The 11,236-nt window shown below is 33.5% G+C and overlaps 1 protein-coding gene across 5 annotated transcripts in view; it reads right to left on the bottom strand.

The window, feature by feature from the left end:
* Positions 1 to 11,236, bottom strand: part of LOC117170119 (zinc transporter ZIP9) — a 181,103-nt gene that overhangs the window by 71,536 nt on the left and 98,331 nt on the right. For 3 of the 5 annotated variants that reach the window (XM_033356658.1, XM_033356654.1, XM_033356656.1), the window contains exon 3: positions 10,792 to 11,018. In XM_033356658.1, the coding sequence (XP_033212549.1) occupies positions 10,792 to 11,018 (227 nt within the window). The remainder of the gene's footprint in view (positions 1 to 10,791; positions 11,019 to 11,236) is intronic. The other 2 variants (XM_033356655.1, XM_033356657.1) reach the window with 1 other exon arrangement.

Raw genomic sequence — 11,236 nt, 5'->3', positions numbered from 1 at the left:
TTAGGTACTTCATTTGGGTAGCGACTTCGTTGAAAATTATTTCCCACCAAATTAAATCTGGGAGCCCTTTTCACATTGTTTTTCTGAACCTCGATATTTTTTGAACGTTCGAACTTTTTTTATACACAAAATATCGGCCTCAAACTTCGCGAAATGCAAGAGCTGACAGAAAACTACGTTAAAGTACACAGTTAAAAATAAAAAAGATGTAAACAAAATATTTCAAGTATATCTTAGCCGGCACACAACAAAGGACTCGGCTATCAATTCCATCGGCATCAGCTGGTAACGGTTTTCGAGATGTGCACGAAAATCCGAACTCTGGCGGTACCTACTATCAGCGAGAAAATTCGAGCTCTTTGGCTTCGACGTTGAAAAATTAGGTGAAAAAAAGTGTAGGTTAATAAAAGAGGTATCGTTTTAAAGGTGCAAATGTTGTGCGTTAATAAGCCGAAAAGTGGTAGTATTCAAAAAAAGATTTGTGGCTTACAGATCTGAGAATCTGATGAAAAGTAAGAAAATTTGATTGCTTTTAAAAACAGTGAACTTTGAAGCATAGTTTTTTATTGAAGAAATAATAGAAAAACTCTGAAAAAATGCATGGTGGTATTCTAAAGATTTCTGAACAGATTGCCGTCGAAAAATTTGCAAAATATATATAATTGTTCGTTTTTTGTAAATAGATATGCGACTGAACCATTTTCAGTTTTAATCAAGATAATGAAGTAATTTAAATTGAACGTAGTTAGTTGAACTATCTATAATAATTTACAATCTGAAATTTTCCAGAGGAAAATCTTCGGTTTTTCTCAGGCCGACCTACCCAACTTGTGCCTCCGAGCCGCACTCTGGCCTTCGAACCCTTTCCCTGTGGTGAGGAAAACAGAGGACTTCAAATATCGCCATTTGTACGAAGACAGCAAGAAGCACATACTTCCTTCAAATTTTAAATTATTACAGATAGTTCAATTAACTACCTCCAATTTAAATCAATTCATTATTTTCTTTAGAACTGAAGATATTTCGGTCGCATATTTACTCACAAAAACGAACAATTATTTATATTTTGCAAATTATTCGACGGCAATCTTTTCCGAAATGTCTTGAGTACCATCATGAACTTTTCAGAGTTTTCTTATTTTTTTATAAAAAAATATGCTTTAGACTAAATTGTTTATAAAACTATCAAATTTCCATACTTTCCATCAGATTTTCAGATCTGTAAGCTACAAAAATTTTTTTGGAATATTACTTTTCGGCTCATTAACGTACAACATTTTCACCTTTAAAATGATACCTCTTTCATTAACCTACCATTTTTTCTTTACTTACTTTTTAAACGTCAAAGCCAGGGGACTCGGATTTTCTCACCGATAGTAGACGAGGCTCTAACAGCTGGCTCGTCCTACGGTAAGAGTCCTTTGTTGTGTTCCGGATGAGATTTAGTTGAAATAGATTGTTTTAAATCTTTTATTATTAAACCTTGTGCTTTAACGCAGTTTTATGTCGGCTTTTGCATTTCTCAGAGTTTGAAGCCGATATTTTATGTATAAAAAAAGTTCGAACGTTTAAAAAATGTCGAGTTTCAGCAAAAATTATTTGAAAAAGGTTCCCAGTTTTTATTTTGTCGAAAATAATTGTCAGTGAAGTTCCTAACTACGTACTCTTGGCTCAGGCGAATAAACCTTCCATTGCTCTCAGATAAGCATACCTTTCTGATCGTTTTTTTCTGAGGAATTTCAGTTGCAGGAATAATCCAGTGATCCCGAAACTTCAATTAATTTCTGAAAAATGTAAGAAGAATGAGGGGAGACTCAGGAAGGGTAGGGAATTTAGACTTAGAGCTGACAAGTCTGACCTGGTTTCTTCCTTTAACTCGATTCAAGTGGTGTTGATGAGTTGCGGAAGATCTTTCATACCCACATACTTCGATGATAGCTGTGAGGAGTTATTTTAAAGGGTTGAGATTGACTGCGTCTCGGCTGATCTTATACTCTGTGTCTTATCAAGAATCGGTTAGCATATTTACTGATGGCTCGGTAGATTTGGGCTCTGATAAGGTTGGTTCTCTCTTTTGCGTTCCTGAGATGGACTACAGTTTTGGGCTTCCCTTGCAGGAGGGCTCCTCTATCAAGTCGGCGGAGCTCTATGTGATATTTTCTACACGGAAGTATATCCGGGATATAAATGGCTCTCTTTGTGTAATTTTTTCAGACTCTAAGTCGGGAGATTAATTGCATTGAAAACCGCTTCTCCGACCCTCAGAGTCCATAACGGGCCCATAAGATTGGGCACTTACTTTACCGCGAGTTCTCTAGCGGTTCGATATTTGGCTTGTGTTGGATTCCGGCTGATGTTAGCATTGTTGGTAACGAGTCCTTGTTGAATTTCAGAATTAGGTCCGGCTTGCATATTGGTGATGTTTTGGGACTTATAAGAGTGACATCGAATTCTGGTAGAGTTGGCTTTAGACTTATTGTGAGAAGTCTAATAACCCTAGAGATTACTTTAAGGGGGGAAGGTAAAAAATCTAAAAGGCCATCTTTCGTGGAAATCCGTTCTCCGAGATGTTTGATCAACTTGGTAACTAGGCTTAGATCTCTCATATGTGTACGGGCCCTTATTTCCGTTGGATGTATTGAAATTTCCTTGTCGACTGCGATTGCGGAGCTAAGCTGAGCGACCTGCCCCACCTTCTCTTCGATAGGTGATAGTTTTAACGGGATGGCGAAGTAATAAGCGAGTTGGGTGGGTTTTTTCAGTAACTGTAATGCCATTCTATAATTTTATTGCTTTTGTACAGATTCAGCCATGAAAGATTTTTCCCTTTCATACTTTACCCTCCAATAAATATCTTCCCCTCGCTGGTGTATATGCCTTCACCCCCCTAGTGTACATAACGTCTCATCCCTGGCGTACATTTTTGCCTATCCCTGGTTTATACCTTTCTCTCCCTGGTGTACTAGATTACGATGCACCTGCTTCGTGCGTTTGGTCACGTGAATGAGACAGTGGCTCTTGTTATGTTGAGAGGTTGAATATTAAAAGTGACAAGTTGACTGATCGGTTATTCAATTTTCCTTTTCTTGTCTTTGTGTGAGTTCTGGCCATTTGCTGTTATAGCAAAAAGCCACAAATGAAAAGAAGAAAAAGAAGGAAAAACCCACACATCGGGACATAAAAGAATACAAATTTCGTAAAGTCCACTGCTTCACAGCAGGTTCGATCACGATGTTATTTGCTCATTTGATATTCTGTAACGGTTACAATAATTGAATACATCAGTGTGAATATTTCGAGAAAATAAGCAGCAACGATTTCGAGGTTTGTGACTTTAAAACCTATAAACGATAGAGAAACATCCTATGAAGCCACATTTTGGATCTATCTGTATGAAACTTGTTCGATCTTGGAAACCTGTGCGACCCTTCTTGCATCCAACTGCTTATTCCCTTTCTTACCTCATCCAAAAAACCAAATATCTAGATCCCTACCCAGAATCCAACTACAGTATCAACCTAAGCTCCCAACTAAATAAGAACCTAAATTAGAACTCAGATTTATGTCAAAAACTCTTACAAGGACGAGGTACTGGAAACTCGAATCCATATTATGACTTAATTGCAGATAGCTAAAAATCCAAATTTCTTATCCCGCTCAAACAAAATTATTATTGAAATACAGAATATCTAACTAATATAAATAAAAATTAGAGAGTCAGATTAGTGAAATTAGTTTTGAAATTAATACAACGATTATAAATACTATTACAGTTCGAGCTAGGACCAAATGCTCACCTTTTAAATAAATCCTAACCAATCCCAACGAACCAGGTTAAGAAAGCCGAACTTCGTACAAAATTAAAAATTCTCAGATTACAGAAGAAATTTTTCACGAGGATATTGAAAAAATGAATGGTAATTTCCTTACGTAATATATTTATAAAACTTGAAAAATTATCATGTTTTTAAAATGTCGCATCTCGAGAATCTAACGACAGCGAAGGAACATAAGAATCAGCTAGCTACGGGACGTCAACGAATCTCGTGACACTAAAAATAGTCAAAATTAACCCACCCTGCCTCCATCGTGACAGACCGTGACAATCTGAAGAATTTTAATTTCAATATAATTTTGTCAGAAAAAGTTTAATCACAAAATTTTTTAATTCATTCGATTCCCAGCGGAGTGAAGGAGATCTTTTTTTCAGAAAAAATGTAATTTAATTAGAATTGGTAAGGAAAAACTTTATTTCATCGACTTCTTCCATTAATTTTTTTGATAATTACTTAAATGTTTTTTTATTCCATTCCGAAATCGTTGGTTGGCGATACTTTTATTTCGAATAAAATATCATTAACTATAATAAGAAAAATATTGTAAACAAAACTATAATTCATAGCCAGTCATTAAATGTCCATTATCGAGTAATTGACGAAAATGTTACGAGGGAATTGAATATATAAATATTTAGATAAATATAAAGCAAAAATATACCATGAATGCAGGTAGCGAGAACTGACCCCATAGCATCCGCGCGAAACCTGGCGCTCAGCCAATGAGTTTCACAGGTACTTGGGAGGCAGCTTTTTCAAGTCTACCCGGTTTCTCCTTGTATGATGTTCAGAGTGAGAGAAAAGAGTTTTTTTCTAATTATAGAATGCACTGTTTAATCAAATGATAATTTTTATCATTTTTTCAAATGATAGTTGTGACTGCAAAGGGTAGAGTCAGGGATACAAAGAGATAGGTCTAAGTAGAGACGACGTATAGGGCGTGGAAAGAAAAAGATGGCGTTTGTGGGATTCAAAGTGTGCATTTGGGAAGGATTGAATATCTTTATGTTTTTCTGTTTATACGTTTATATCTTTTTGAATCTTTTAACTTCCAGCAGGGTGGTGCACTTGGAATTGATCCTCTGAAAATAAGTGTTACAGTCATGGATTGTAGCAAAAAACTTAACATTATTTTATTTTCTGTTCACACAATTCCACCTATCCATGAAACGTGTTTTTTATACATTCCAATTATATCAATGACAAATCCAAAGAAGTCATTAAATAAATCTGGAATATCGTTAATTATAAGAATCAACTTATGTGCTTTCCTCTTCTTATATTTTTGTTATGAATTTATGAGCTTATTTTGTACTATGAATACATACATTACACAATTTGGTTCTAATAAACAACAATTCAAGTTCCCTACGTTTTTCGGAGTAAACATTTTCTGTATCATCGGTACTGTAACATACGGAATCAAGCTTCATTATTGCCTTTTCGTAATTATTATCACTTACAAGACTTGAAAGATTTGTAAAACAAGTTTATCTTTTGTCAAAAAAGCAAACATTTTCTACATTATTTTTAATTTCTTCCAAAATATTGTTAAAGACTTTCTTATCCTACGTCGCGTTTTCATTCAATATTCATTATTTAATGTTTTATTTAAAACAACAACATGTATTAAAACAAATGTTATATAGATAATTTTGTTTATTTTGTGAATTCCTACCCCACAGCCAAAGGCCAATTTAGGGTTTTATACGATATACAGTTTTACTTAATAATATCTAGCTGAAAAGAAGTCTAAATTTTAGGCATCCGTAATATGTACATTGATCATTTGCAAGTTGCCGAAATCGCATTATAAATTCGTTAATAGTTATTATTGAGTCTGAGCGCGACATTGAAAAGATAGATTCAACAGGCGATTTTATTCTGGATACAGAGTTTAAAAGCCGTAAATAGAATGGCTTATAATGCCTAGCATAGATTCGAGGTACTTCTAAGTCAATTCGCCGAAAAAAATTTCTATAGTCTATCAGAGCGTTTAAGTTATAAAGAAAATTCGCCCCTGCCACTGTGCATGGGGACTTGTCCCGAACTTAAAAAAATTAGCTTAGCGGAGTTCTCAAAAGAGATTTACGGGCATCAGCTACATTCCCAATCAGAGATCTAGCTCTGACACTTGCATGGAGCTTTGATGTTCTCACAACCCGGCGATCGGGTTTACTATTTCTTTTAGCCAATTGAATGTAATCAGGTCCTCTTGGTGGGTATGTCCCCGGTTACCAAAATACAAGATATTTTTGTGATTTTTAATGAGTAACATTCCATCAAAGATGATTCAAAAAATTGTCTCCACAGATGATATTTTACTTTCGAAATTATTTGTATTGTAAGTTATAATTTCCATACGCGTACTTTTGTTTCTGAAGTAATTGGCTAAACATTTCCATATTTTTTACAAGAGTAACAATATTATGCAAAGCACTTAGATGCTCTCAGATATATAACACACGGTCGAGAGACGTGGTCACGGGTGCGATTTACCGGGATTTACCATAAGGCACCACTACATCAAAACTTCAGGGCAGCGAAACATTCGTGTCTTAAGAATACAGAGCGAACAAAGGATGACAGCGTTCTGCATCCATTTCACAAGTGACTCGTCATGTTTTTGGCACGCGGGTATGGCTTTAATTTTATAACATGCATTAACATTAAAACAGACGTAGTTTCATTGTCTCTTTTAAAAAATGCGCATTGTTTAAACAAAATTTGTTATTAAACATTTTATTTCAACTTCTGCCAGTTTTTCAAAAACTGAATTTGCTCATTTCCAATTTCATTTTTACGATTTAAACGTAGCACATACGGTCTACACATCATCTTTACCTTTTTTTAACTTCTTAATTAAATCCCTACCACAGTGACCCACGAAACTTCGATTAAGGAGGGTTGAAGGGCAGGGGGGGGGATTAGTTTCAAACAAAAGTCATAGCTGCTTAATGTTTTATGCTGAGAAGCTTATCCAACCTTCGGCAGCGTTGTGTTACGTTGGAGTTCATATGATCTCATCTTCACATTCCTGGCCCACAGTGGAAAAAAATGACATTTTTGGTTCAAAATAACGTACAGCCCACAAATATTGAGCGATCTAAACGAAATTTTTTTTTGAAATAAAGCTGTTAAGATTTCTAAGAGAATTTTCAATTTTTTCTAAATAAACAAATATGACGAAAAAATGGCCATTTTATCTATTTGACGTTTCCGGTGCTCGTCAATAACAGGAAAATGATTGAAATCGCCTCAGTTTCATAGAGTAAAATTAGATAAAGATGTTCCAATATTATATAATAAACACAACAATTGTAGATAAACAATATTTTATTACAAAAAAATTGTTTTAAGATTATAATTCTTTATATTGTAAGTAAATTTAATGAACAAATGCAGTAATCCGGCATTTTACGAAGGAAATTCATTTTTTTTATTTACATTTTTATAAATTAGGAACTTTATGACCATTTTAGCAAAATTCATAATTTGTTAATTAATATATGATCTTTCAAAAACAAATTTAATAAACAAATATATTATTCGGGCTTTTGTCGGCAGAAAAATTTGGGTCTTTCAATTCCAGTCTTTTCAGTTGGGAACTTTATTAAAATTTCAGCAACATTCATAATAATGTGATAAATTTTATGAATTCTTTAAACAAATTTGATCAACAAAGGCATTAATCACGCATTTGTCTACAGAAAAATTAGTTTTTTTCTATGTCAAGTTTTGTAATTAGGATATCGAAACAAAAATTTTTTCGTCGACAGATGCCCGAATGATGCATCTGTTTATTGATTTTTTTTTAATATAAAATTTATCAACCAATTATGAATTTTGCTGAAATCATCATGAAGTTACCAACTGAAAAGACTGGCCTTGAAAAACGTGAATTTTTCTTCCGACAAATACCGGAATAATGCATTTGCTAATTAAATTTGTTTAAAAAATCATAAGAAAAATTAACAAATTATGAATTTTGCTAAAATGATCACGAAATTCCTAATTAAACAAAATTTGCATCGAAAACAACAAATATTTTTGTGCAAAAATGCATGATTACTGCATTTATACATTAACTTTGATTATAATATAAACAATTATAATCATAGGAGAAACTTTTTTTATATAACATTATTTTCATTCAAATTTCTTGTAATATAACTTGAAAAAACGTATATTTATGGAAAATCGTAGAAAAAATTTGTTCAACAAATAATTTGTTTATAATTATTTTTTGTCAATTGTCTAATATTGGAATATCCTGAACTAATGTTACTCTATGCAAGTAAAGTAATTTCAACCATTTTTTTGTTATTGCCTTTGAAATACTGTAAAACAGTTTAATAAAAAAATGTAATCTTTGATTTTCTATTATTTTTTATGTTATCAAAATTTGAAATTTCGATTTTTCAAGAAAATTGAAAAAGTTGCTATGATAATCTTTTTGGGCGTTCAAAAAGAAACGTTTTTCCTTTCTTGACTGTTTTTCATATCGTGCGTTATTTGGCTTAAAATTTTAATTTTCGTGTGTTTTTTGGAATTTTGTAAAAGCTATAACTCTGGTATTTTCTTTTTTTTTATCAAAAAAAGTCATTAGAATAACATATTCGTCTTTTTCAATACCATGAACAACCGTAAAAAGAATTTTTGAACCATGAAAAAAGAGGCCTCTGCAATTTTCAAAATGTGTCCTCGATTTTTGAATAATTATACAAAATGGCTGGCTAACGAACTTGACCTTCATTTTAAGACACTAAAAGAGTTTACGAAAGGAAAATCCAATCAGTCAAGTCTTTTGAAAGTTACTGTGATACAAAAAAAACCATCCACGAAGAAACAGACCGGCCGACTGACAGACACATTCGTAAAAACCTGTTTTTCGGATTCAGAGGGTCTCAAAACGTGAACATTTGACAAAAACTGGGGGTCCAATTTTACACAAATCTAATAACTTCTCTGATGAGAATGTAAAAAAATGTTTAAATCTTTGAATTAATAGGATCTTATTATATTTTACATAGGGTAAGGGTGGGTATTACTGTGGACAAAAAATCAAGACGACTTTTCAAGATAAAAAAACAAGCGTTTGAAGGAGACATTCGTTACGCATTAATTCGTGAATCAAGATTTGGCATTTAATTAATATAATTCAGTCGTTAAGCCCTGAAAAGAAATCATATTTACGTGAAAAATACGAATCTAAAAAAAATGTTCTATGTGCGTTTTACTACGGGTTTGCATGATATACTGCGCACCAACTACTGCGGTGATCCAATCAATGCGCTAGTAATACTGCGATTTTATTTTAAGTGAATTTGCAAATATTTTGGGAAATTGAAGTTACGCTTACTCTTAAATTTATTAATCATTTTTTAAAATTACAATATTGCAATATTAGAGACAAACTGCGACTTTGACAGGCATTATCACTGGCGACTAAGAAAGCTTAGTTTGGAGGTTATGATATAGCACCTGGAAATCCGCAGTAATCCATTCATCAAGGCAAATCGTGTGCCATCGTGTGCCAAATACTTATTGGTGATAAGTATAAATAAATCACTTAATAATTTTCTGAATTACTTCGAAGCATTATATATATTCAGAACATTCTAAATCATTATTTATATTTGAAACCGCAGTAAATAGAACATCCGCAATAATACCCATACTTACCCTATATGTACTTATATTAATTACTTAATTGTAATAAATTAAATATTTTTCAGTCATACAATTTTTGCCCACTAATTGATCAAGGGAACTTTATAATTGATATATTTAATCTAATTCTATTATATTACTAGGGGTTTCACAAAATTTAGTTCAACGTCTGTTTTAAATTATTATTAATTAACTACCTACAACTCAGCTTATGCCAAGAAGTTGCGTGAAAGAGCGTCAATGAATAGGGCTGCCGTATACTAAGGTGAAAATGCGATAGCTGTGTCGACGAGGGCTGAGCTTTTAAATTTATGTAAAAGTTTCCGTACATTTTCTTCTTATTGAACAGATCCAGTTAAAAGTGAGAAAACAAAACGAGACAATCCTAGTTTGTATTTCTACTTATTTATTAGTATGATTTACATGAGTAAGTGCTCTAAAATCAACATATCGAATGATGAACCATACCTCCTCAAATATTCCAATAGTTAAAGAATCCTTTATTCCAAGGTAAACGAGGAACAATTGACACTGATTAATAGCTTCTTTATTCCCTCTGTCTCCCTGCCTTCCTTTGCGTCTAGGCTCGTACTTGTCACATTGTTCTTATTTCTCCTTGTTTCCCTTTCTTGAGTTTCTATATAGGACTTCTAAGCTTTGTTTCGCTTCCCCTAATCCGCGATCCCACGTTGCTTCCATTCTATTTAAATTCTTCTTAAGGCTTTTTCGTTCCTCTTTTCCCTTCTCCAGCATTCTTAGGATATTAGATTCTTTTCCGTTTTTCGTAACCATTAAATCTTCCGTTGATTCTTTTCTCGAATTCTTCTCGATAAGCCCTCAGCTTCCCTTAAATTAGAAAAACTCTGGGTGTGACTTCTTTTAACTTAATTCTCTTCTGCCTCTCAGCCTGGCTGTCCCTCGCTTTTCCTTGGAGACCATTTTTAAGTTTGTTTTAAAACATTTTCCGACGGATTTGGTAAGAATTACTACCATACATAAAATATGTGCTGGCCCCGCTGCTCAAATTATTAAATTATTAAAGCAAGGTCCCTTGAATGTGCCTTAGATGGGTTCTCTTGAACGACCGTTAGAATTTTCGTAATAATTTTTTAATTAGGAATAGTTTATTTTTTTCGGAAAAATATACCATATGAACCATGAGTACCAAGGAATAAAAAATGTGAGTTATATCATGCCCGTCCTAGCTTACTTCACTAATTGTTTACGTGAAAAAGTAGTCTTACGGTTCTATGAACGAAAGTTTAAACAAAAATTGTCCTACCTTGTGTAACATAATCGCAAAGAAAACGACAACTTCAATATCTGCTTGTGATGTCGTCGCAGCAGCACCTAAAGCTACTCCATCAGCTGCTGCATGTACAACCAATCCTAGAGTAGCAGTAAAACTACGCTCTTTTCCTCCAGTTTTATGAGCTGAACACTGATCCACCAAAAGCATGAATACAAATCCCAGTATCAAACTCACACCAATTAAACTATGCAGGTCTGCTGAAAATGATGTAACAAGTCTGTGCTGAGTTCATTAATTCCCATTTAAAGCAGTTCAGAATATTTGTATTCATAAAAATTTTTACAATATTAATTTGAAACGGGAGAAAGCTATGGCTAATACAGTCTGTCAAGTTAAAGCGTGGGTGGCTTTACTCGCAGTCGGTAAGGTGTATCGACATGATTTTGGTGTCAAAATATTAAGAAGAGCTCCCTCT

Source organism: Belonocnema kinseyi, chromosome 3 (genome assembly GCF_010883055.1).
Source record: "Belonocnema kinseyi isolate 2016_QV_RU_SX_M_011 chromosome 3, B_treatae_v1, whole genome shotgun sequence".
NCBI classification, from domain to species: Eukaryota; Metazoa; Arthropoda; class Insecta; order Hymenoptera; family Cynipidae; genus Belonocnema; species Belonocnema kinseyi.
This window is presented reverse-complemented; position numbering and strand designations above follow the sequence as displayed.